The 26,687-nt window shown below is 38.0% G+C and overlaps 1 protein-coding gene across 5 annotated transcripts; it reads left to right on the forward strand.

The window, feature by feature from the left end:
* The first annotated feature begins 549 nt into the window (after nucleotides 1–549).
* LOC135672968 (glycerol-3-phosphate acyltransferase ATS11, chloroplastic-like) lies at nucleotides 550–26,148 on the forward strand. 5 transcript variants are annotated; one of them, XR_010513196.1, is made up of 14 exons: nucleotides 550–1,165; nucleotides 1,847–1,944; nucleotides 2,179–2,265; nucleotides 2,365–2,462; nucleotides 5,155–5,212; nucleotides 9,852–9,953; nucleotides 10,029–10,090; nucleotides 10,185–10,295; nucleotides 12,458–12,536; nucleotides 15,334–15,453; nucleotides 15,529–15,642; nucleotides 16,820–16,966; nucleotides 25,294–25,575; nucleotides 25,911–26,148. XR_010513196.1 is itself a non-coding variant. In XM_065181551.1 (13 exons), exons 1-12 carry the CDS (start codon nucleotides 826–828, stop codon nucleotides 16,952–16,954), a joined length of 1,404 nt encoding a protein of 467 aa, XP_065037623.1. In that variant the 5' UTR covers nucleotides 550–825; the 3' UTR covers nucleotides 16,955–16,966; nucleotides 25,294–25,783. The 5 variants fall into 5 exon arrangements, 4 of the variants coding, with proteins under 4 accessions (XP_065037623.1, XP_065037624.1, XP_065037625.1 ...); XM_065181551.1 differs by lacking the exon at nucleotides 25,911–26,148 and having other exon boundaries at nucleotides 25,294–25,783; XM_065181552.1 differs by lacking the exon at nucleotides 25,911–26,148 and having other exon boundaries at nucleotides 16,820–16,962; nucleotides 25,294–25,783.
* Nucleotides 26,149–26,687: the final 539 nt, after the last annotated feature.

Here is a 26,687-nt window from a genome sequence, read left to right on the forward strand (position 1 = left end):
GGTAAAATTGTTTCGATTTGAATTACGAAAATATTTTTTAAATATTTAAAGATAAGATTATGTATATTGATTCTTCTCATCTTTCTAGGAGATAAGTCTTGTGCATTGAACATATCTTTATTTAGCAAATATTTAAAGATAAAATTATATACATTGACTCTTTTTAAAATTTTCATTAACAGAAGCCTAATGCATTAAATATGTTTTTTTAAATTTATTTTTCTATCGTGAACATTGCTACTAATATATTTCGACGCAACAATTCTGATGATAAAAAATGCTTTCTTAATTCGTATTCGTTCACCAAACCATTTGTCACTTTGGCATCATTATTTTTTATTTTTATTTCTAATATATTTTTTCAGTAGTTGGCAGCAATATTTTTATTTACGTTTGTTTTTATATGCCACCAATTCCAACTTAATCAAATGATCAGACGGTCCGGAGCATTGCACAGCAGTTCAAACAGAACCCACTGCGAGGTTGACGTTGCACGAGTTCCCCGTCTTTTTTCTGGCCAGTTGCGAGGCGGGTAGATTTTTGGGCAGCATGAACTGATGAGGAAAAGGAAATTTCGTCAACGGCCAGGCGCTCCGGTTCGCTCCTCCTTGCAAATTAGTTTTCGTTTTTTGAATACTATTTAAATCCCTACTCGCGATCGACGAATAAATACACTCGTTAGCCCGACTATAAAGGGCTCCGTTCGTTCTAATCTCTCCGTTCTCCCCCCTTCTTCTCTCCTTCACTGAACGCTCCGCGAAGAGAAAGCTAGAGGGATCGGCTGCGAGCTCGGAGGAGGCTTCGAAGCAATTTTTCTGACCGTAGATGATTTCTTCTGTTGCTTCATCGAGCTATTGGACGACGACGGCTGTAGTCACGATGTTTTCCGCTCTCCCCCGGACTATTGGATGTTCCGCGGGATGTACACTGCCGAGTGCTCGTCGTTCTGCTGGTGATTCTACTTCGGGGAGCAGCATTTGGTTGAATTGTTCGGATCCGTCAAGACGGGAGCGGGAGATCCGTGGCCCGAAGGCTAGCGTGGTGGTTCGGCCGGTTGGGAGGGGTTGCGGGAGCGTGACCAGAAGGGCGGTTCTTGCCTGGGATATGGGGGCGGAGGAGGAGGTTGGCTATTCCAGGTGTTTTCTTAGGGCACGGAATGGAGAAGGTGCGACCTGTTACTGATTTCTTTGCTCCTTTCTTGGATGTTATTCTTTCTTTTCCGGTGACGTTTGCTTTGGATGTTCGTGTTTCGACATTACATTTGAGAAGCTTTAAAGATTCTTAGGTGATCTTACGGTAATACTATGTTTGCTATTTTTGTCCAACAATACCATTTCTCCGCGTTATATTTTGGTTGGCACAATTTGGTACTACACATTGTCCATCTTACGCTTTTGGTGATATGATATGCATGATGGTATAAACTTCCCAAATCAAGAGTAAGTTTCGTACCTTCTCACCTTTCTTTCAGTGTACCATAGGCAGCAAGCACTTCTCGGAATATCACCTGTAGCATGCCAAATTTACATCCTTGCGGATTTGACAAAGTTACTTTGAGGATTTTATTCAATTTCCCATGGACAAAAAGATGCCTAGTTAAGTTGCATCTCTAGCCTGTTATTATGTTAAAAAATTGTTTGTCACATTCTTTTACTAAGTAATTGACATGAAAATTTGTCTCTGCTTAGTGGAAGCTTTAAATTCAGCAAACATTTAACCCAGCAATGGCTGACAATTTTTGGTCTACGTTTGTGTTACCCCATTGTATGATGTCAATGATCTGCTCAAAAGGAGCACAAGAAGTATTATCTTGACTTTGTTTTTTTTCATCCAATTTTATCTGCAGAGCTGCTTTTTTGTATAAGGAGGGAAGTTGAAGCTGGAAAACTTTCTTCAGAAATTGCGACTAGACTGGAAGAACTCTATTATAATTACCGGAATGCTGTAAGTTCAGCTCTGAAATAGAGAAATTCCTCTGAAAGGCAGAGGACTCTCATTTTGGAGTAATTGTAGTTGAACAAGTTGGATAATTATATATAAATGAGTTGATGACTGTTCTTTTTCATTTTGTTGCTGTTCATAGGAATAATGTGTTTTTTTCCCTATGTTCTTGGTTGGTACACTGCCCATCGTCTCAGAAAGGAAACTACATGAAAATGTGTGAATTTTTAATTTCAGGTCATGCAAAGTGGAGATCCAAGTGCAAAGGAGATCATACTTTCCAATATGGCTGTTGCATTTGATCGTGTTCTTTTGGATGTTGAGGTCTTGGCATGCACCTTTATTGTTCTTAGACTGTTATTTAAAATATGTATGTTGTTAATGTTCTTCATAAATAGTTTGATAGCTCTGTATATCTTGCAGGATCCTTTTAGCTTTTTGCCTTGTCATAAGGCAATACGAGAGCCTTTTGACTACTACATGTTTGGTCAAAATTATCTCCGGCCATTGATAGATTTCAGGTGCTTTAAGATTCATTTTGCTTATCTTCTATTCAATCTTCTCTTTCACATGAGGTATGTTAAATGCCCCATGTGTTTTTGAACATTTGCTCAAAATTATACCCTAATCAGGGTTTTCAAAAGCTCTAGGCGCTTGCTCGAGCGAAATTAGGTGCTCCTTAATATTAAAATTTAAAAAATATATATCATGATTGATAAATATGATCACAAAAATATAAAAAATAACACATCAAATTGCATTCATTTAAAGTACTAATTGCATTGTCCAAATATAATAAAAAAATGACAAAATAAAATGAGATTAACTTCAATGATCATCAATATCAATTTCATCGTTCTCAAACTTATCATCATCTTCCTCTTTAGCTGATTTATATTCCTCTCGTTCATCAAAGTTGCAGTGTTTCCTCTTATCTACCTAACAATGTATTGTTATGTGCTAACTCCTAACAGTGTACCCACCTAACATTGTTCATAAGTTCCTAACAATTTAACAAAGTTAAGTAGGAGATCATTAAACGAAGTGCTCAAGATGGTGTAAGAACTTGGAGATCATTTAACGAATGCATAAACTAAGAAAGATGAGGAGATGGAGAAGTAACCAATTGGCGAAAGTCTATGGAGCATGGCATCAAGGAAGGCAGCAATGCACGATGGAGTAATGTTGGGTTCTCCGACTCTGGAAGGGTTCACGTGACTACGGTGGTTCTTAGGGCTAAGGAAGGTGGCTACTAGCAATGGAACAAAGTTGGTCTATGACATAAGCAGCATACAGTGGAGAAATGAAACCTCACACGATGACGTAGGGTGGAAGAGGCTTGTGGTTGACGATGTAAGCTGAAGGAAGTCGCATTGGCACAGGGCAGAGGAGGCTCATGGTCGATGACGTAAGCTAAAGGAAGACGTTGCACACGGCGATGTAGGGCGAAGAAGGCACACGCTCAACGATGTAAGCCAAAGGAAGATGACAACCAATGACATAGGGTAGAGGAAGGTCACGGTTATGAAGGAATAGGGCAACCAACGATAGTGATATAGGGTTTTTTCCGCTGCGATAGTGTAGGGTTCCTTCATTGGATCAAGTGGAGGGGGAGGAGTTAGTTGTCGAATTAGTTGGTTTGGCTGAGCCAACTAATTCAAATTGATTGAACCCAGACTCTCAGAATCGAATAGTGCACACTTGAGTCACCCAGTGTCTGAGCTTAGGCGTGTGCTCGAGTCATGCCTCTTTGAAATGACTTGCCTCGACCTATTTCAAGGTGCTCGCTCCTCACCATGCCTCGCTCGAGTACCTATTGAAAACACTGATCTTGATTGGGATCGGTGAATTTGTTTAGTTCACTAAGCTATATTAATTTATTAATCTCGTGTTCTTAGTCTATGATTGGATTGTGGGGTCAATATTACTCAATGAGTCTTTGTTTAGTATTTATTTGGGCATCAAAATTATCATCTTTCATGTAAAACATATATAATGTAGGTTTAGTTGGAGGACAGGTTTTTGCTTGTTAGTTTGTCTGTAAGAAACACTTATGGTAGTTAATTATGCCTTCTCATTTAGTTTATGTTTTATCTCATAGTATTCCACTAGTGTCATCTTCAACATATTATTTAGAAATTATTTAGATGGGAAACAAGAGTCAACTTCATGGTAGTTTATGTTTTCTTCAAGATATTATTTAGAAGGGATACAAGCTGCACATACATATATGAGTGTGTTATTTTGCTATTAATGTCAACGTTATTTAATGTGACAAGGAATAAAGGGCAATTCTAGTGTATGAGATTTTAATCCTTACAGTTTTGAAAGTCTGTAGCATCTTCATTTGCTTGGTTCAAACCTATTTATTTTTATGTTGGCTGCAGCAGAGAGTATCTTGTAGGTATAATTGGGAAACTAGGCAATAATTAAAAAAGATATTGATGTAAGTTTCTATATTTTAGTTTAAGTTTGATGCAGGTTTGAACTAGGTTTTCCTTGGAAAGGATTTACACGGACAAGTTGATTACGTTCAAGATCAGTATTGCTTTGTCTTTTAAGATGCAACTTATGTCTATCTAGTGTGGGAGTATCTGTCTCACTTAATTTATTATTGCATGATATACTTTTAATCTCTATTGTTGAGGCCTTGGCTAATTTTGTATTAGGCATGAATAAGATACTTGACCTGTTCCTGTTTCTGAAGGGTAAAGCAGCGTTGGTGCAAGAATGGTGTTTGTGGTCCTGTTTTCTGACAGTTGTTTGTCATTGTCTGCATGTTCTCTTATTAAAATTTGCTGAGTATTTTTTTTTCACTGATTGAATGTTCTTTTCACTGAGTAACCAACATTGTTGAATCTTTTCAATTACCTTGATCTTTTTGCCATCAGGTCCATTTGTTGCCTGACACTTCTTGGCAAAGGATATCAGCACCAATTATATTAGTGATTCAGATAACTTTTGATGTTTCATCATCTAAAGCAACAGTTATCATAGTCTTTTGTTATCACTAAATTTGAATATAACTATTGATGTTGGTTATACAGCTTTAAGTGCCAAAAGGTGATTATTTCTTCGTAATGGCATGCATGATTGGAAACTTGAGAATCATGTGAATCAAATATTCAATTTTTCTCGACTAACTTCTGGTGGTGAGACTGCATTCCTTTTTCAATAGCTTGATGAAATTTATCTTTTTTTTCTAATCCTCAGAACATCATATATTGGCAACCTCTCCCTTTTCTTTGACATGGAAGAGAAGCTTAAGCGGGTATGTGAGCATCATTGACTATTTATTATTGTTAATGATCAACTATTGTTGTTTCCTGGCTAAATTTTTTTATGTATTTATTATACTTTCTATTTTAGTTTTGTTTGTCTTATCATATGTAATGGCTAATCATGTAGGCTTTTGGTACCATACAATGTTTTATTCTTGGAAGAAACATGAATTGATTCTTTGTCTGTTTATTCTGAAGTCTTTTTTGCATAGGAATTTGTGGATGATAATATTTTCTCCTGAAAACTCCAATATCTTTGAGCTTGTAAGACTTAAATGTTACACTTGAGATTGGTTATATATTTTATGTGACAAAGAAGTGGTTGATTAGTAGTAATTTCTCTTTTTCTCTCTCATATTCTTGTTTAGGAGGCTGATTGTTATTCTTGAATTGGAGAAAATCCTGACAGAATTGTCATTTATATGTCAATTACACCTATGCACCAAATATTTATCATATATTTGTATGTCTTATCACATTGGTTAATATTATGTATAGCTTTTAGGCATATATTTGTCAATTACATCTACATGCTTCATGCTATCTATACTATAAAGCAAGGATTTTAATTTCGAATAATACCGCCCGTACCGAGCGGTACGTACTGGTTCGCCAGCAGATCGGTATGCGGACCTCCCGCTACCGTTGATTGGGGCTGCTTTCGCCCCGTTACCACCCTAAATCGGTCGGTGATGATCTATTTCGATCGTTGCCACCCGCTATCGGGTGGTATTAGCTGAGGGAGAGCTGATGGAGAAGAAAGAAGAGGGAGAAGAGAAGGGAGATCTTGGAGATCCGGTGCCGCTCTCCCTCGACGATCCCGATCTATTGCCGCTCTCCCTCGTTGGACGTTGCAAATGAGATGTCGCCACCTCCTCGTCTAAGGCGACGAGGCCTCGGTGTTGTCAGTGACTTCTCCTTATCTGCGTGGGGAGAAGAAGCCTCGGCGACATCGCGGGGAGAACAAACAGAGCCTTGTTTGTTAGGATTGTAACGACACTAAGAAGGGGGGGGGTGTGAATTAGTGCTTTCGTAAAGTTGTGATTTTGAAAATTCGTTCGATGAAAACTGATATTGAAAGTGTGCTTGACTAAGAGTATAAGTGTAATAAGCAATTAAATTAGAAAGCAATAGCAATGAAGAGCATAAAGGAAATGCACACCAAATTTATAGTGGTTCGATCGTTGCGACCTATGTCCACTCCCGATTCCACTTTCGCAGAGGCCACCGACTTTCACTAACGATATTCTTTCAACGGACGAAGATCAACTACCCTTGTTACAACTCTTTCATCTTTTCATAGACTCAGGAGTGAACCTTCACACATCTCTTTTACAATTAGATCTCACTCCTCCCTTAGAAGACTTCTAACTCTAGGAGGAAGAGACTGAATAATTTAAGAGAGATTACAATTCTTTTTTCCTCAAGAATTCTTTCCCCTTTCTACTCTTTTTCTTGCTAACCCAAGCAAGAATAACTGGGGTATTTATAGATCCCAAATGACTTAATTCAAATCTTTGGGTTTTCGAAGTACTGGCGGTGCCACCTCTTGCACCGGGTGGTATCACTGCTTGACATTGGCGGTACCACCGTCGGGTCTTCCGGAAAACGTACATTTCGTACGTTCCAGCTCATAAGTGGTTCCATTGCTTGGTCTAGCGGTGCCACCGCCTGACCCAATTGTGGGTCATTGAATGGACTTCCATTCGGCCTAAATCAGTCTTGATTTAGGCCCAATGAGCCCTTAATTGAGTTAGTATGGTTACACTCAAAACCAACTCACTTACAACCTAAACTACTTCGATCAAGACACACGATTACAAACATGAATCCTATGTTGTCCGACATGTCATTGGTTCATCCGGTGCTTCGTTCGATCCTTCGGCGCATCGTCCTCTCTTTCGACGTGTTGCCAGATCCATTGGCATGTTAGCCTTTTGCAACATCCAATCTTCCTGACGCAATGTCCGATCCTTTTGGCTCGATGCTCAAACTCATGGCACAAAGTCTATCTTCCAGCACATCGACCAATCCTCCGACCCGACGCTTAATCTTCTGACATGATGCTCTTCGACACAACGTCTGATTCTTCCTGTTTTAATCGATTTGTCTTTCCATGATCGAAGTTAGTCCTGCATCATTCAAATGCTAATTAGATCATAACTTCATCAATTGATTTCATCATCAAAATCCGAGATTCAACATCGTTGCGGGGACGTTTCTTCTCCCCACGCGGGCAGAAGAAATGAGGCGACAAGGCCACGACGTTGCCTCGTTGCCCTTTTTTGTGCGGGGAGAAGGAAACCTCGGTTTCTTCTCCCCACGTGGGCAGAAAAAGGAGGTGACATCGCCTTTTTTTTAACTTATATATATATGTATATATACATGTATATATACCGAGCGTTACACCTGTACTGTACCGTACTGAGCTACGCTCAAAACTCCGGTGTTGTACGAAATTACGATCCTTGCTATAAAGTATGAAACAATTACTTAGTGTTGCTTTTATTATGTATATCTAGGTTTATTGCAGCGCTTGGTCCATTTTGAATTACAGCTACTCACCTTATGTTAGATATATTATGAAACACTTACTTTGTTGTTCCTTTGTCTTTCTGACATGTGCATGGTAACATGATTCGTGATGGATGTGAAAGATCAGTTTCAAGAGGGCCTTGTGTCTCCAATAATTTCTTTGAATCCTTATCAAAATTTTGAATATCTATAAGTCATCATCTTACCACAATTTAAATGCAAATTAGGTTGTGTATCAGCGATTTAAAAAGGCGCTCGGGCACTTGCCTAGGCGCTCGGGCGAGGCGAGGCGAGGCCCGAGCGCCTCGCTAATCTTCCAAGCGACGTGCTTCAAAGAGGCGCCGCCTGGGCGCTCGCCCGAGCCCAGGCGCTGGGCGCTTCGGGTGAGCGCCTGGGTTAACCAAGGCGACTGAACCAGGATTTTAGGTCTGGTTCGGTCCTGGTTCAGTCTCCGGTGGTTAGTTGGTTCAATCGAACCAACTAAAATCGATATCAGTGACAACCCAACCCTAACCCTCGTTGCCGCTGCCGCTCCCGATCCCGCTTCTCGTCGCTGTCATTGCTCGCAAACGCTGCCGCTCGCGTCTCCCGCTGCTCGCCGCTCCTGCTCCTGCTCCTACTCCCGATCCCGCTGTCGCTGCTCGCCGCTGCCGCTGCTCGCAAACGCTGCCACTGTCGCCGCTCGCGCCTCCTGCTGCTCGCCGCTCCTGCTCCTGCTGTCGCCGCTCGCCGCTGTCGATGCCGCTGTCGCCGCTCGCCACTGTCGCCGCTCGCCACTGTCGCTGCCTCCTTACACTCCGCTGCCGCTGTCGCTTCCTCTTTTCTCAATCAGCAGGCTCAGCACCCCTTTACACTTCCTTCTTCTCCTTCTGTTAATAGTATACAATATACTGTTAACAGTATACTGTATACTGTTAATATTATTAGGTTTATTTAAAATTATTAATTTTTAATACTGTTAATAGATTAATAATATATTATTTTAATTTTAATATTGTTGATTTTTATTTATTTGAAATTATTGCTAGGTTTCAAGATAAATGACAAGTGTACAGAGCAACTTAATAGAGTCTCCAATAACATCAAAAAAAGATTCTGCATGGAAGTATAATTATTTGAAGGCATAGAGAATGGAACATATCTTGATAAAGAGGAAAGAGTCGAAGGACAAGAGGAAGAAGACGAATTCAATGAAGATGATTTATGTGAAAATGACGATAATATTGATTATGATAAATGACTTTGATGTAAAATTTTATTGTTTTGAATTTTGAAACTTATTGTTAATGTGACATTGTGATTTTGTATCTTAGATTTTCTTAATTTAATAACATATTTTAATTTAAAATTTTAAATAATTATATTTATTAATTATATTATATTATTTTTATATTTTAGCATCTCGCTTCGCTCGGGCGAGCGCCTGGGCGAGCGCCTAGCGCCTCAGGCGTTTTTGGACCTTGGCGCCTTTTGACGCCTAGCGCTTTTTAAATCACTGTTGTGTATTTGAAAATCACACATCATTAATTCAAAATTTGTCTTTTACAAGAGAAAATAATTTATAGTGGTCATTTATCATCAAACCTTTGTAAGTCACATCCAAGTAAGTATAAGTCGCTTCCAAGTATGCTTAAGCACATGTAACTTAGCTATTACTTGATATCATTAATTCAAAACTTAGCTTATGGACTATAGTCTAAACAAAATAATTTAATCACAATTTAAACCTTTGGAAGTCAGCTTTGATATCTTGATATTCGATCAATAAATATCTTCAGAAATATGTATGACCATGACATTGCTTTATTAATTTCCTGCTGGGACTGTGGTAGAATGTTTGGCAAATACATTTTATTACTAGTGGTATTTGTCTATTAATTGTTGCTTTCACTGTAATGACCAAATCATTTTTTTCTGCCCAACGGTTAGATTCTTTAATAGACAACCATTTCTTTAGTGTTGCTATGAGCTGTTGATTCTGATAAACTGGCTTTGGGTCTAGTGGTCCTTTTTTACTTTCTGGGCATTCCTTCTAAGATGTTTCTTGTCTGGTATCTTGATATTCGATCAATAAGTATCTTCTGAATTATGTAGGGCCATAACATCATTTTGTTCTCCAACCATCAGACAGAAGCAGATCCAGCACTCATTTCACTGTTGCTTGAAAGAACAAATTTATATTTTGCTGAGAAAATGGTAAGCTAATGATAGTGCCAATTGTTTGTCGCAAGTATTTTCAGTTCTATTAAAGTGTTCTATTTTATACCTCAGGCGTTTGTGGCAGGAGATAGGGTGGTTACAGATCCACTTTGCAAGCCCTTCAGCATGGGAAGGTCCTTGTGATTTCTTTTATGATTCAACACCACTAAATATTTGTAAAACATTCTTAATGTTATTTGAGTTACTCATTTATTGCTTGTCTGCCAGAAATCTTATTTGTGTATACTCAAAGAAGCACATGCATGATGTTCCTGAGCTTATTGAAATGAAAAGGAGAGCAAATACTCGAAGCTTAAAGGAAATGGCTTTGCGTTTGAGGTTTGCTTGTGTTTTGATGCACTTTACAAGAAGCGAAATATATGATTCTTTGGTAATAAAAGATTTCAAAGATTCTCCTTATTAAGTGTTCTCAAAATGTGGCCTTCTTTTGCATGTTGGGCTTCTTTCTTTTTATTAAGCAACTCGTGCAGATGCTAGCTCCATAAAAGAGTACTTGAAATGAATGCAGCCTAAATTTGCAAGTGTTATGAAGATGGTAATGAACAATTTAGACATTAGGAATTATCCATCAATTTCTTGTTTCATTTCATAATACTGATGATATTGGTGATGATTGATAATGTTATTGGGTATCCTGTTTCATAATTCTGCATCACGTATATTTTGAAATATGAAATAGGTCTTTGGTAGACACCTAAAATTTTGATTACTTGATTTAATAGACACTTCTGGTTTGACAATCTGATGTGTGATCTCCTCAGATCTATTACATATTTTTGCTTGTTTCAGAGACTATCAAGTTCAATGGCAGCAAAGAAAATGTCAGCACTCTGCAACTGGTCAACTTATTGTGCATGAGCTGTTCCTCTTGATTGCAACTAGGCAAAGACATAAAGGAATGTAATGGTTTTATTGGATGGAAATATACATGGGCCTCATAGGAGGCATGCCGACATATCGGTATCTTCAGTGGAAAGATTTGCAGGGTTACAGAGATCTGAGTGTATGAACTACAGAACACCTTATTAAGCCATTAATCCTAGAATGAGTTTCTGAGATATCTTTGAAAAAGAATGAGAGAGATGCCCTCCTTAGTGTCTCACTTTCCCTTTCTTTTCCTTAATTAATTGACGAAATCACATGTATAGGATAATATGGCATGGCTATTTAGGCACCAAAAGTTTATTTCCTGTCATGAAACAGGTAGTAAATGCATTTACTTCCTGTCAATTTTTTGATGGATAAAGATTAATGTTTTTCCAAGGGGTCGTGCTACACGCTGCTCTAAATGTCATGCATGGTTGAGTTCATGCTATAATAAGTTGAAACATTTTACTAGCATTGTTTCTTTTGGATAAAGATAAGGATAGATTAGAAGTGGTCTTTATACTTCTGACACCTCATGAGTCGCTTGCATCCTGTTAGGCTCATTAATATAATCAAACCCAATATCTCTTATATAGCAGGGTTGGTGTGCCACTGGCAACAGCCTTTCCCAAACCAATGTAGTAACAACCTATGGTAATTTATTGAATTAATTGATTTCACCAAAAAATAGTTAGTATTACTTGATGTCACATTTTTATATGCCTCATTGACCATATTCTAAGCTAAAATAAGAATAATAAGTTGTATGCATGTACATAAGCTTATGTGATTTATTTTTAACAAATTATTCGAGTGTTGTATGATAAATTTTCAAAAGTTGCCATTTTCCCATGCCCATATCTTGTACCTGTATTTTCATGTTTTCTCTGGCTTCATAGTTTGTTACTTCTGGTTTGAATATATATGCCAGAACATTATAAGAATGACCAATTAAAAAGTAGAGTTTTGGACCTTTTGGTACCATAATTAATATGTTTGTGAGACAAATATGAGAGTTTGATTTTATTAAAAGGTTGTGGAGAATAATCTGTTAAAAGAATTGGTAAACAATGTGGTTGGTATCTTATCTGTATGACATCAGGAAAGAAAAGATAGACTTGTGTACTCGACTTAAAATGATCTATCGGGCTTAAGCATTTCATGACACAGACAAAGTGCACTGCATACAGTTCCTGGTAGCAAGTTACTTGGTTCATTATTCGCACCTCCATCATCAAGGTAAATTTTGTTTATTAAGATCTGATGTTTGTTTTCTTACTGCTTCTAATCTTTGATCAGTTTTCCTTTTAAATCAGTGGCTTTTTTTTAAATTTTAATGTGAATTGCACGACGGCTGTATATGCAATCTGTAGAGCTTTTGAGTTTCTCTCAATGTGTTGATAGTTTCTTGGAAGCTTTAGCATTGACTGAGTTTGTCATTAGATTCTTTTTCCTCTAAGGTTGAGATACATTTCAAGCATAGAATTTTATCTTAAAGATATATCTTGCTTGGTACATTTAATAATTATCTCTATTTGTCCATCTTATAAAATCCAATTGACTGTATTTTTCTACTTGTCTTTTGTGTGTACTGACTCAAAATTATCAAATAGGAGTGGATCACAGGTAATATGGATTGCACCAAGTGGTGGTAGGGACCGACCTGATCCACTCACAGGGGAATGGAATCCAGTATGTTTTCTTGGAAAACTTGTGCTTCACCTCTTCAATACATTGCTCTTTGATTCATTTCATAATTTTTTAGCTTTCAAATGGGTAGTATAGTATATCTTTCTTCTCTTAAAAGCATAATATTTCTATCTATCTTCAGCATATTTCTATCAATTCTAAAGCAAATTCAGCCCATTTTTAGCATTTAAATCAAGGACTATAGTCTCATGCTGACTGATGGTGTTGGTCCATGGCTGGATCGGTACATACTAGTTTGTACCAGCATACCATGTGTTAGTACGTCGTGTGCCAAAAGATCCAAAAAAGGCTAAAAAATTATATAAAAAACCTGGAAAATAGAAGAAAACATAAATGAGAGCATTTTAATTAGAACTTAATGCAAATTTGGTACAATTTCAATAAATTTTATCCAACATGAGGAAGGGATAGTGGATTTATCTTTTTTGGACGTTGAAGAGCAGCTTTACGACACGTTCTGAATGGTTATTCCATTGATATTGAATCATCTACAAAGATACGAGTTGAAGTGTTAAATTACGTGTCAAAACTTTATGATTTAAACAAATCAAATAATTTGGGGTGCCTACTTACCCCTAAAATGGCACTAAAAGTAAGCTGATTGACCCTAATTGTGCCTAATTTCAAATTATGAACACTAATCGCTCAATTGATAAGTTGCGTTTAGTCCTAATCACCCCCAAATTTGAACTAAAAGTAAGTGATTGACCCTAATCATCATTGATTTAATATAATGAAACTAATAAGGAGCTAATCATATAAAAAACTAACTAAAAGTATACTAATGTCCCTAATGATGCGTGGAACATAATTAATGCCACTAATCACTCAATTAACAAGATGCATTTATGTCTAAATCAAGGTCTGCCACACCGAAGCGTATCGTCCATATCGGGCGGTACGTACCAGTCCAACAGGTTACCGGTACACGGACCGCCCAGTACCGTACAGTGCTACAGTACTATACTGTAGCACTGTTACAGTATGAAAAATAAAATAAAATTGTTCGGTACACCAAGGTGTACTGCTCGGTACTCCCTGATGTACCGCCCAGCACACTGGTACCATACCGTACCAAGCCCAGGTCAAAACGCTGATACGGTACGGTATGACGAACCTTGGTCTAAATACCCTTAACCTGGCACCAAAAGTAAGAGATTGACCACAATCATCATTAACTTGATAAGTTGATGTAATGGTGCTATTATGGATCTATGGATCTAATCATGACAAAAGCTAGCTAAAACTCTAAAAGTACTCTCATTCAAATTAATGCCACTAATCACATGATTAACAAGCTGCGATTATGTCTAATCACCCCTAATTTAGAACTAAAAATATGTCATTGACCCTAATCATCATTAACTAGATATATTGGATCTAATATGGAGCTAATCATGTGGAAGTTAACCAAGAAGTAGTAAGAGAATACATACCTTTGAATTAGAGTAATCCTTCTCTAAATCACTTGTTAGAATGCGTTAATCCTCAAAGATGAAGCTCTAATTACCAAAGATCAGCTTTAATTGAGAATAAGAGTGAGAATGTGTGAAAAAGAGAGTTCAGAAGTTGTGAGAGTGAAAGAGGGGGAGGGTGAAGGTTTAAATTGGGTTTGAAAGTGGTCCAACAGTCAAATTGACCATTGGATTTTGATGAATCTCAGTTGTTGATCCATATTGGTTGAAATCCGACCACTGTCGATCGGTACAGGCTGGTATCGATCAAATTCTGGCTGTTTCACCCATTACGCAGGTCCAACAGTCAAATTGACCATTGGATTTTGATGAATCTCAGTTGTTGATCCATATTGGTTGAAATCCGACCACTGTCGATCGGTACAGGCTGGTATCGATCAAATTCTGGCTGTTTCACCCATTACGCAGGCTGTATCGCCTGATACAACCCCCCCATATATATACCGCCTGATATAGGGCAGTTCAAGTCTCAGTATTCTATCGGACTGGTATGTATTGCCTATACCATATCATACCATTTCGAGCTTTACGTCAATCCTTGGTTTAAATTATGCTTTGAATTGATCATTTTAAATTTTATTGTGGATTCATTCATCATTTAGATCTCTAAGAAATTATGAATCTTTATATTCATCTATATTATGATGTAAGTAGACACAATTTCTTGAAAATCCGATGGTCATGCCCTATCTTTTTGCCCTATAAGCTTTGTCTGTTGTGGGACATAGAGGTTGTTGAGGTGTGGATCATGTGAAACCTCCTACAACTAGCTTTGTGGAAGCCTTTTCAAATTTGAGAGGTGTCTTTCACCCACCAAGATATGGGCATCTGGGAAACTTTAGATGACAACCTGCCCTTTAGAAATAAAGAAATCCCTACAGGGGTGCTACAACAGGTCAGGCATGACCATGCGGGTTTCAAGTTATATATCCCTAACTCATCCTAGACTAGGTCACAAGTAGATTCTCAGTATCAGTTGTTATATTTGTCCTACTTGACTAAAAGTTACTTGGCAAAGAATTGAATATCATAAAAACCCATCTAATGCATGGTCAAACTGCAAAAAGGCTTCTTGTAAGAAAGACTAATGACTTCAAAACAAGGATTAATTAAATATTTATTGTTAATTTGTTTAGCATGTTCATTTTGGTCTATGCTGGAGGTTTAACATGACTCATACAACTTATATGATAGTCTAATAATCCTTCTTCCTTTTTTGATGTTTAATGATATTTCCTTTTAGGACCCAGTTGTTTTTGTTTTCTTCATCAATTGATCACTTGTGCTGATAATAATGAGTGCAGGCACCATTTGATGCATCTTCAATGGACAATATGAGGAGGCTTTTGGACCATTCTGGTGTAGTTGGGCACATGTATCCCCTAGCATTGCTGTGTTATGAGGTTATGCCTCCACCACGAGAGGTATGATCTACTTAAAGAGTTGTGGTCTAGACTTGGCACACTGTATCATGATCTTCTAACATTTATTTATTTTAGGTAGAAAAGCAAATTGGTGAGAGAAGAAAAATTTCTTTTCATGGAATTGGGTTATCCGTGGCTCCAAAAATCAACTTCGCTGAAATCACAGCTGGTTGTGAGAACCCTGATGAGGTTAGTGATAATCTTTGTATTTTACTATCCTACAGATTTTACATGTTCTTTTTGATATAGTTGTGTGCTTGTTCTAATATCAAATTTCAATGCCCCTAATGATAAAATTAGCTAAAGTTTATATTAATTTGTATTGCGATGTGGCTAGATTTCTACTACAATTGATGTGCAATTTATTAAGGTTTGTTGTTGAAAAAGATCTCTCAGGTGTTAAGTCAACGTAAACTTTCATTGATTATAGAAAACAAGCATGGGGACAGTTAATATCCATGTGTAACAATTTGCACTTGAGGTTCATAAAAAAGTTCTGAAGATGATGACTTATGTAATAATTTACCTGAACTTCAAACATGTACCATTAATTTATTTCCAACTATTGAACATTGTGTTAAGAGTCTTAAGACAATTGCTAGAATTAGTTCAAGTAGCTAGAGATACTTGAACTAATGGGACTGCACATATATGCTAATGGGCAAGTGTTGCAAATATAGAAATAATAAAAAAAGTGTGACTCAGTTCATGAGGCTTCTGTTAGTTGTCTGCAGAGAGTTAATTGGTGCACCTTACCCTTATAGGTGAAGTTGCTTCAATGATTCAAACCCTTGATCCCCATGTTGCAAATGAGTATCATTGCTCGGGTTTCAAAACTTGTTCTAAATGTAAGATATGCTATAATAGGAATATGATGAAAAATTCTTTAGATAGCATAGTGTTGGATTTGACAAAATTAATTTATTGTGTAATTCCTTGAAATGCCATATTTTGAGTTATAGCACCAAATGATAGCTTCTAGATCAGAATTTGCTTACAGAATTAACAGAATATTCACCTACTGAAACAACCGAAGGATTAGAAATGTTAATAAATTTCAAGAATTTGGGTTGTAAGCTGACTAGTTGTTATTTTGAAATTGTTCTCATGAATTATGGTTCCTGTACTGACATTTGATCTATATCTAATTCCGTTTGAACTTTTGTGGTTTCTACTTGGTATTTAAATGTGCACATCCTAATCCATATAGCCATTCTTAATTGTTTTTGAACCTTCCTGTAATAAGAATCTTTCATGTTAGTCAAATATACATTTGGTGCCCAAATTTCTTCTCTCCTTGGAAGTTCTTTGCATCAACCCATATTATTTGTCATGTCAATTCTTTTATTACGTTCTTGACTTGCAGGCTAAGGAGGTCTTTTCTCAGGCTGCATATGATTCCATGATTGAACATTATAATGTTCTTGAAACTGCTATATATGGATGTAAAGGACTAAATGCATCAAACTCCATTGTCTCACTTTCACAGCCATGGTTATGAATCTTTTGGCAGGTTTTCTTGTCATTAAGGCATTAATTTTTCCTTGCTTTAGTTGCTTAAGATTTTCATAACTACAAGGAGGTTTCCTTGGACAAATTTAAGATATTATTTTGTTTATTTCTTGATAAATTTATTCTAATTTGCATGACATAGGCACTTAGAGAATTTTCAAGTTTGGCCTTTTTATGGCACTTGTGAGAGACTTGTTTGATGATTGCAAGGAGGGTATGATCACCTAGCTTGGACTAATATGGGTCCAAGCTGTATCGGCATATTATGCATCAGTATGCTGGTACGTATTGAGTTTCCGAAAAAGTTTAAAAAAATTAAAAAAATTACTACCTACGACAGGCCCTGTTTCAGGTGGTACATGCTGTATACCACCTAGGCTATCAAACCGTTAGGTACCCATCCATACCTACCATACTAGGTGACATGGTTCATCATTTCATGTCGACCAGGTCTATCGGTCCCTAGTTAGACCTGTTGGTACTGGCTGAAAAATCAGCTGAAATTAAAAACCCTATTTCAGGGTTGTTTTATCCTAATTTATTGATATAAAAATTAAATTTGATACCTAAACATGCATTAATAAGCTTCTAATTGCCTATAAAACATCATAGAATAAGCTCGTAAATCATGCAAGAAGATAGTACGTGGTTAATCTATGCTAATTATTCTTAAATTCCTCTAATTAGGCTTCATTAATTATTAGTCACTAATCAGTCAAGAGTTACCAATATTCTTTATGCTAATTACATGACATGATAAGGAAAACATAGAGAGAAGTTAAATACGTTCAGTGGGAGACACATTCCATCCAACCTTCGGTTTGAATTCCTCCGTTATCCAAATCAAGGGGTTGATTTCCATTAATCACTAATAGAAAGATCAAACAAGTTTAATGAGTGAGAAAGAGTAAAAAATAGAGTGAAGATGAGAGTGCATAAAAGAGGGGGAGGAAAGGGCTCTTATAAGGCCAAAACAGCTCATAATAGTCATTTTACCACTAGGCCCGATGTCAATTGAAATAATACCAATATGGTCGAAATTCGACCATTATTGATTGGTAGGGGTCAATAATGGTCAGAATTCAATCATATTGGGCGATAGTGAGGCACGATCGCTACACCTCACATTTACCATGTACTAATCCACTACAGACCTACAAAAGAGAAAATGAGTAAGATGAAGTGTTTAACTTGGGATCCCATAAGTAGACATTTTGGTAATCACTTGATAAATAATGAAAATTACAAACATATATTTTGTAAGCTCTAAATAATCGCGTGACAAAGGGTCCAAGCTGGCTTGCCATGTGCATCCCTGGTAGCTCTATGGTGCTGTACTGGTTGGCACTCCGCACCACTTCGTAAAGCTAGAAACCCTTAAAATGGTTGCTTGGATGGCTTATTTTTGGATAGTATTGCCTCTACGTGATGACTGCATATAACCTGCATTTATAGGACTAAAACGATTACAAAAGTCAACCAAAATGGGGCTACTAAGCCTACTGCAAGCCTTCTATATGTTGTGTAAAGCAAAGTTTGCAATACCGAATGATACCGCCCGTATTGGGCGGTACGTATAGGTTCGCCAACAGACTGGTACACGGATCGCTCGCTATCGAGCGGTACTGTCGATTGAGGCTTATCGATGTTGTTTTCGCTCCGTTATCGTCCTAAATCGGACGGTGATCGAGGGAGAAGAAAGACGAGGGTGAAGAGGAAAGAAGAGCGAGAAGGGGAAGAAAGATAAGGGAGAAGAAGAGGAGAACCTGAAGATTGACGCTGCTCTCCTCATTTGTTGGCGACTTTTCATCTGCGCGCGGGGAGAAGAATCATCGGCGTCATGGGGAGAAGAGAGGCGATGCCTCGGCGAAAACCTTATATATATATATATATATATATATATATAGGCGATGTTGCCGAGGCGACATCGCATTTTTTTTTTTTGTGACGTCACCTCTACGACGTCGCTCCCGCGTGGGGAGAAGAGAGGCGATGTTGTGGAGAACTTATATATATATATATATATATATATATATAATTATAATATCATTTGATATATAGTAAGTACCGTACTGTACGAATATCGAAATTCCGATATGATACGAAATTTCAATCCTTGGTATAGAGCATAAACAAAACTGAAAGACACGAACATATACAAACATTACAATGGACACCCTTTGTATATATTTGTTCATAATATTCTCTCCCACTTATTCCTTCGATGTCCTCATTGAAGCCTTTGCAGACGTTGTATCTCCTCGTTTTTGCTGAATCTTCAATCTTTTACTTTAGCTGTAACGCATCTCTCTCAGCTTCTAGTTGCTTCCCACCACTGTTGTTGAGTAGTCAAACTTTGATCCACTGATGCTGCTTCAACTCGCTAGTGACTGACTTTGGTGTGGGGTCGGTCGAGTTGTGCTGAACTTTGTTGGTTCCTGTGGATCCCTTAGATAAAGGAAAAAACCTTCATTGTTATGCGTTAGTCTCTTAAACGTCTCACATCACTTGAACTGGATGGATGCCTATTGGAGCTTTAATGAGTATCGCCTCGTAGACTTTGAAGTTTTTAAGATCCTTTCTTTGAAAAATTTGCTAATTGATTCCTTTTCTACTTTGTTGTGACCTCCATGTAGGTTTGCATCATTTTTGCTTTCGATTAACATTCTATTGAGATATGAAGCGGAAAATCTACTTTTGGTAGAATTGATTACTATTGGTAAAGATTTGACAACTATTGTCTTCCACTAAGTTTCTTCGAAAGATCTTTGAACATGTGCAGAGCTCCTCTACTGGATAAATAAGAGAATTGAGATATTTGGTTTTGCCCATTCTTTTAAGAGTTGAGAAGGTAAAAGTATTTGACTTCGCCCACCTCCTCGAGGGTTGTACTTCATGAATCAAGTTGGTTATTAGTCTTTGCTTGCTCTTTGCTCACACCTTTGAAGCACCCGAAGTATTTGCTTTCTTTACGTTGAGTTAACTACTGTAATTTGCCTCATTGCCATTGAACTTCAAGAATGCAAGAAGTTTTACCAAAAAGAGCAAAATTTTATCCCGACTTAGAACAAGGCTTTCATCCGAAATCTCCCTTAGTGGTACACAGCTCTCATATGCTGATGACAAAGACTTTCATTCGATGCAAAATTCGATGCACGCAAGGAAGACCTTCCTTTTGTGGTACCATGACATTCACTCTTTAAATCCATAGTCATTCTTACTATGGTGTTGCTTACCAAAGTGGAGCTCCCAGTAGCTCCCGATCATATCTACATATGATCATGTCTCTCACATCCCGTGTCGCATTGCCTCGAACCGTTCCACCACGATCCACTACACCATGTCTTCTCCTGGTAACATCTTCATTGCATTATGATCTTTGTAGGATAAACTCGGATTGCGATCTCTTCATGTGTGGCCTTTACCAGCACATCATAGGGCTTATGCTACCTTCGATTGTGTTTACTCCTTTGGTAATCGATCTTCAACCATCGGCTCTTGGGAGTTGGGTCACACACGGACAAAATGCGAACTCTATGATAGTTCGTCGTCGAGTAGCTTTCGAAGTCCGTCGACTTCGTTGAAATTTGTACACCATCGTTTGGATCCTAGACCCCTGGCCTTAGCATAATCTCCACTGCTCATAGCTTCCTTTATAGTAACTTGAATGACAGCACTATGGTATCTTCTTTAAAAGTACTCGCTTTTGCATCCTTTTTGCATTCACAAGTTGAGTCTCCTTAGTCTCTTCATCAATTGCTTTGCCGAGATAAGGTGCATGTGCCTCGAAACTCCCTTCGACTTTGGCACCATCTAAGATGCATTCGCTCCATTCTTCGCTCCATTAGAACGAGGAACCCTGGAATGACATGATCTCGCTTTTACCTCTGCAAGAGTTTATGTCCTTGACCTCTGTCCGAGGAAAGCTTCGCGCCTCCGTTCCATGTTCCATCTTCTATGTTGACTCCCTTTATGCGGTATGGGCAATCAACTAAGTTCCACCCAAGTTGCTCTGTTCCTCAGTTTGTATTAAATTGATGGTGGTTCTAGTGCCCACCATTCTACGGGTTAGCTATTCGTTGAGTCTGATCTCCATATTGGCTCTAAGTGTGCCTTCGTTTGGTGTTGTCTAGGGTCACTCTCTCACTTGATCTCGCAATACTGGCCACCAACATATTATCTTATGTGAGATTATGCTACGACTCCTCGTCGCTCACTTAATCTATTTATCATTATGGAGATGTCTTGAGGTATCCCCCTTAACACGTACGACCCATTGCACATGATTCTTCCTTTGGAGAACTGAGACTTATCTTTCTTAGATATTTGTCCTATTGGAGCAACTTTTCTCTTTACATCCTTTCCTCTAGAAGTTTCGGAGGCCATCGTATTCTTAGACTACTCCGCCTTGCTGAACAAATTATGTATTGTTCTGCCATCATGAATGCACTAGGTAGATTGTGACTCTTCACCAATACAGCTCTCGCTATGCCCCTTAAGACCTAGCAACATACTGAACCTACAACACTTTAGCCTCCTACAAACGTATCCTTCCCATGCCGAAGAGAAAGTTTTCGTGTTTTATGGTGCTGAGTTTTAGTCCCTTTGGGATGGCCACGGACAATCCATCATCCATATACAAGCCCTTGCATGAGTACTAAATTCTACGAGTTAGCATTTCCCCTCGCCTTTATGAGCTTTGCATAACTTTTTCAGTCGCCGAGCAACCCATCTCTCCTTGCACTGTCTTATCCTTTGTCAAACACTTCCGCTTGCCTTGAGCACCGTCAAGTTTGGTTATCAACATCAAGTCGTAGCTCGAACTTAGCCATCACAACCTTTATGCGCTACACGTTCTTCCTAACTCGCTTGTCCTCCTGGTACCTCTTGTGTAGAGGGTCAACCATTTCTGTGAATACCAATCTCGGATGCTTGTTCCTTTGAGTGACTTCTTTCCATATGTTTTTACGTTCGTTTTCCCTAAACGGTCGTCCATGCTAGCTGCTCTCTCGAAATGTCTTATGGTCCCTTAAGGATCTACAAAAGAAAAGATGAGTCAGAGAAAGCGTTTAACTTGGGATCCCACAAGCAGACATTTCAGCAAACATTTGATAGACAATGAAAATTACAAATATAGATTTCGCAAGCTATGAACGGTCGCGTGACAAAGGGTCCAAGGTGCTTCACCATGATCAAAAGTCTCCACGAGAGCCTACATGACACTACTACAAAATAATGTAACGAACCAGCCCTTGACAATACCCCAAAAGCCCATGCAGCCATGTGTCACTCAAGTAGCTCTATGGTATTGTATTGGTTGGCACTCTGCACCACTCTGTAGAGCTAGAAAACCTCTAAAATGACTATCTGGATGGTATATTTTTGAGCAATTTTACCATTGTTCGACGACTGCACACAATCCGTGTTTACAAGATTAAAATGACCATAAAAGCATACCAATACGGTGCTATTAAGCCCTCTATATGTTGTGCAAAGCATAAACAAAACCCAAAGACACGAACATGCACAAATATTACATCCAGTGATTTAAAAAACGCTAGGTGCCAAAAGGCGCCAATGTCCAAAAACGCCCGAGGCGCTAGGCGCTCGCCCGAGCGAAGCGAGGCGCTAAAATATAAAAATATATAATATAATTAATAAATATAATTATTTAAAATTTTAAAAATATGCTATTAAATTAAGAAAACCTAAGATACAAAATCACAATATCACATTAACAAAAAGTTTCAAATAAATAAAAATTAACAGTATTAAAATCAAAATAATATATTATTAATCTATTAACAGTATTGAAAATTAATCATTTCAAATAAACTTAATAATATTAACAGTATACAGTATACGTATACTATTAAAAGGAAGTGTAAAGGGGTGCTAAGCCTGCTGACTGAGAAAAGAGGAAGCGACAACGGCGACAGCGACAGCGTTTGCGAGTAGCGACAGTGGGAGCAGGAGCGGGAGTGGCGACAGCGATAGCGTTTGCGAGTAGTGACAGCGGTGAGCAGCGGCAGTGGGAGCAGGAGCGGCGAGCAGCGGGAGGCGCGAGCGGCGACAGCGGCAACGTTTGTGAGCAGCGATAGCGGCAGCGTTTGCGAGCAGCGGGATAGGGATCGGGATCGGCAGTGACGAGGGTTAGGGTTCGGTTGTCACTTATATCAGTTTTAGTTGGTTCGATTGAACCAACTAACCATCATAGACCGAACTAGACCTAAAATCTTGCTTCGGTCGCCTTGGTTAACCTAGGCACTCACCCAAAGCGCCCAGCGCCTGGGCTCGGGCGAGCACCCAGGCGGCGCCTGTTTGAAGCGCGCCGCCTGGGAGATTAGCGAGGCGCTCGGGCCTCGCCTCGCCTCGCCCGAGCGCCTAGGCAAGCGCCCGAGCGCCTTTTTAAATTACTGATTACATCGAACACCCTTTGTACAGATTTGCCCGTGACAAATTGGAGCGGACTGATCCGTACCTTAACCAGCTTTGGGACCAGTATATACCACCTGCTTAATACCACATCAGGCAGTACGATAGTCCATGCCAGGCAGTATTGTTGCTCTCCAAATCGATTCTTCAATTTGTCATACAATAGTGAAGTGTTGCATTCTGGATGTGTGAACTGGAAACGAAGAGAATCCTGTTCTTTCGTAGGGTTAAAGGCTTAAGTTCAGGCTTGGAAACACTCAAGAAAAGTGAAGGAAATAGTGCTGATTTGTTTATGACAAAACTAATTGGATATAGCATTGTTGTAGGTCTCATGATGTTAAAATTCCTTGAAGGATCGTGGAAATAGTGTGAAGATATTAGGGTTCGTACATTTGTTCCTTCTTTTTATATGTATGAATATGCTGAACATTCTTCACAGAATTAAGGTAGATTTACAATCAAATTTGGAATTAACAGAAAAGTGCATCGGCGTTAAACTTGTGATAACCAATGACCGCAAACTCTTTAGAAAGGTTGATCATGAGCATAGAGATTGAAGATGAGCAATTTGCTAAGATGTTATAAGAATAGAAAACATACAAATAGAATGGCAAATGAAAGCTGTATTGTTAGACATAGGCTCTTGGACCATTGGGGTGTTGTGCTTTACTGTTATTAATGGTGTACATTATCTATTACCATGTGACCTGAAAAATGTAAATGGGCTTGCAAAATTGGAAAACACCATGTTGACTTTCATGAGTTGGGGGTGGTGACATGGATTGTTTCTGCTATATAGTTTTTGTGAAGGCATATTTTCATGTTTATGCTGGCAAAATTCTTTGCATCATCAGACTCCACATTACATGGATTGTTTCTGCTATTTAGTTTTTGTCAAGGCACATTTTTATGTTTATGCTGGCATAGTTGTGTGTATTGTCAGATTCCACATCATCTAGTGGAAAAGATGTCAATTGGACTAAAATTATAGTTTCTTTCCTCTTCCGACAAATTTAACCACATTCTGTATCATGACATGTTTGACCTGAATAAACTTGCACTGAAACAAAACTTTGGTCAAGTTGTTGAGTCAACTACTTGAGATGGCTACATGTGAACTTTTTAGCTATTCAAGTCTGTTCAGATTTTGTTTTCCATTACTCTTGAAGCAATTACATCTTTTTCTTTCCTGCTGCTTTCCACTGATAATTTGGATATTCCCTGTCACTTTCAGTTTCAACAGGACAATTCCTATACAGCCATCATAAATCACTAGCATCCTATTATGCTGGGTGCTATGTTCAAACTTCTCGTTTCATGATCTACTTAAATTTGCTGAATCAAACTCCGCTAGTTTTCTTGACATTGTTTCCAACTGTCCATCGTTTGAACTGTCTGAAAGACACTACTTAAAAGATTGACTACAAGAAAAGAAACAATGTATCATCCAGTATTCACCAGTTTGTAATACCATGCTTTTACAACCAATAGACATCCTATAGATTGTGGGTAAATAAGATCAAATACCATTCAAACATTCATGGTCCTCTGATGTCCAACTAACTGATTATACAGTGTGATAACTGAAATTCTTTGGATAAAATTGTATGCCTAGTATGAAAGCAAGGAGAGATTTGATCATGCAAGTTTTGGAATTAGTCGTAAAGTTCTGACGCTGCCTGATGGTTTGTCATCCTCATTATCTATAACATTCTTCCCTCGTGTCACTACATGTGCTCTTATAAATTTTATGGAAGCGTATATAGTCTTTTTATGGCAAGTCTGCTTGTTTAGATACTCATCATTTTCTATGCATGCTTTCTTAAGAATTTCATTGTGTGCAATACTTTGGGACTACAAAATACTAAAATAATTTCCTCTTCTGGCTGACAGATCAATTTTGCCCTCCGAAACTTTTGCACCAAGTATGCTAATGGTATCTCTGCACAGATTCTGCACCCTTTAAAAGGTGAAGGGCCTTTAAAGGGGGGGGCCGTCGGGCCTTTTTCTGCTGGGACACAAGTAATAGGGCATTAACGAAGAATATTGAGCAGGAGTCAGGAGCCATATATTTTCTACAAGTAATGCGGTTTGCATCAACTGCTGGACCGTGTATAAAGTAGTTTCCAGGCGCGTTGTCCACAAGCAGCGCCAGCTCTATTCTTTTTATCGAGGGTAAGACATTCTAAGGATCCATATATCTGACATGTATTAATGCTAACATGACCAAATTCCTTCTGTACATGTCAATTTCTTATTTCTCGATGAATTAGATATGACAGCATTTCCTGCCGGTGTCAGATGCATTAGTTTTCTTTTTTCTTTTTTTATTAACTAAGATTTAGTTTTCCAGTCAAATATGAGAGTTAACGAGTTTGTTTGATTCTCTTTATTTTGACTGAAGACTGTCTGTCCTAAGCTTTAGAAAATCGTTCTCAAATTATGTATTCTGTTATTCGTTTAATTCAAATTATTTATATTTATTCTTTTTTGTTGACAATGGAAAGCAGATAAAATCTTGAAGCTGAAAAGCTCATGGGATCCAAAGCCCAATCAATCCCGCTTTTCGTATGTAAGAACTTTTATGCTGATTCATTGATTCTGCCTCTTGCTGGGATCTTTTTGAACTCTATTGAGGATGAGATCGACAGTTAGTATGAAGACTAACTGTCGAGACAAGAAACTGTGTCGACACATCTTTGAATGTGGTGTTTTTCCTTACAAATTTACTATGCATCGATGGGTGGTGAGGGGCTTAATATGATTTTTCATTTTTTTTGTTCTTACAGTCATATATTTTCGGCCTTAATTCATTGTTTTATGATTCCTAAGGAGGAGGTTCATGAAAATAAAAAAATCTAATAACTATTAAAAATAATTTAATTAATGATTTTTTTTGGCTCTTAAATGTCCAATCGATAAATTAATTTCTTATAACGCACTTTATTTAAAATAGGGGTTCTATTAAATTTCAAATATTCGGTAGAGATTTTCTTTATCACAGCGGTTTAAAAAAAATATGAGAAAACGTCTGCTGACTTATTTGTCAAAGAATTCCTTTTTGACTTTAAACTGAGGAATAGAATTCCTTTGCAAAAAGGAAAATATATATCGAATTTGGTGTTTTTCCTTACAAATTCAATAAACTCTATCAACCGATATTAGATATAGTTAATATTAGTTAGGTTTCGTTAAAAATTTATAAAAATGAAATATCTAAAATCTCATAGAATTCTCAACAAATAGAATAAGGGCACTAATCATCTTATGTACCGCTGATTCCGTAA

The sequence above is a fragment of the Musa acuminata genome, chromosome BXJ1-5 (genome assembly GCF_036884655.1).
Source record: "Musa acuminata AAA Group cultivar baxijiao chromosome BXJ1-5, Cavendish_Baxijiao_AAA, whole genome shotgun sequence".
NCBI classification, from domain to species: domain Eukaryota; kingdom Viridiplantae; phylum Streptophyta; class Magnoliopsida; order Zingiberales; family Musaceae; genus Musa; species Musa acuminata.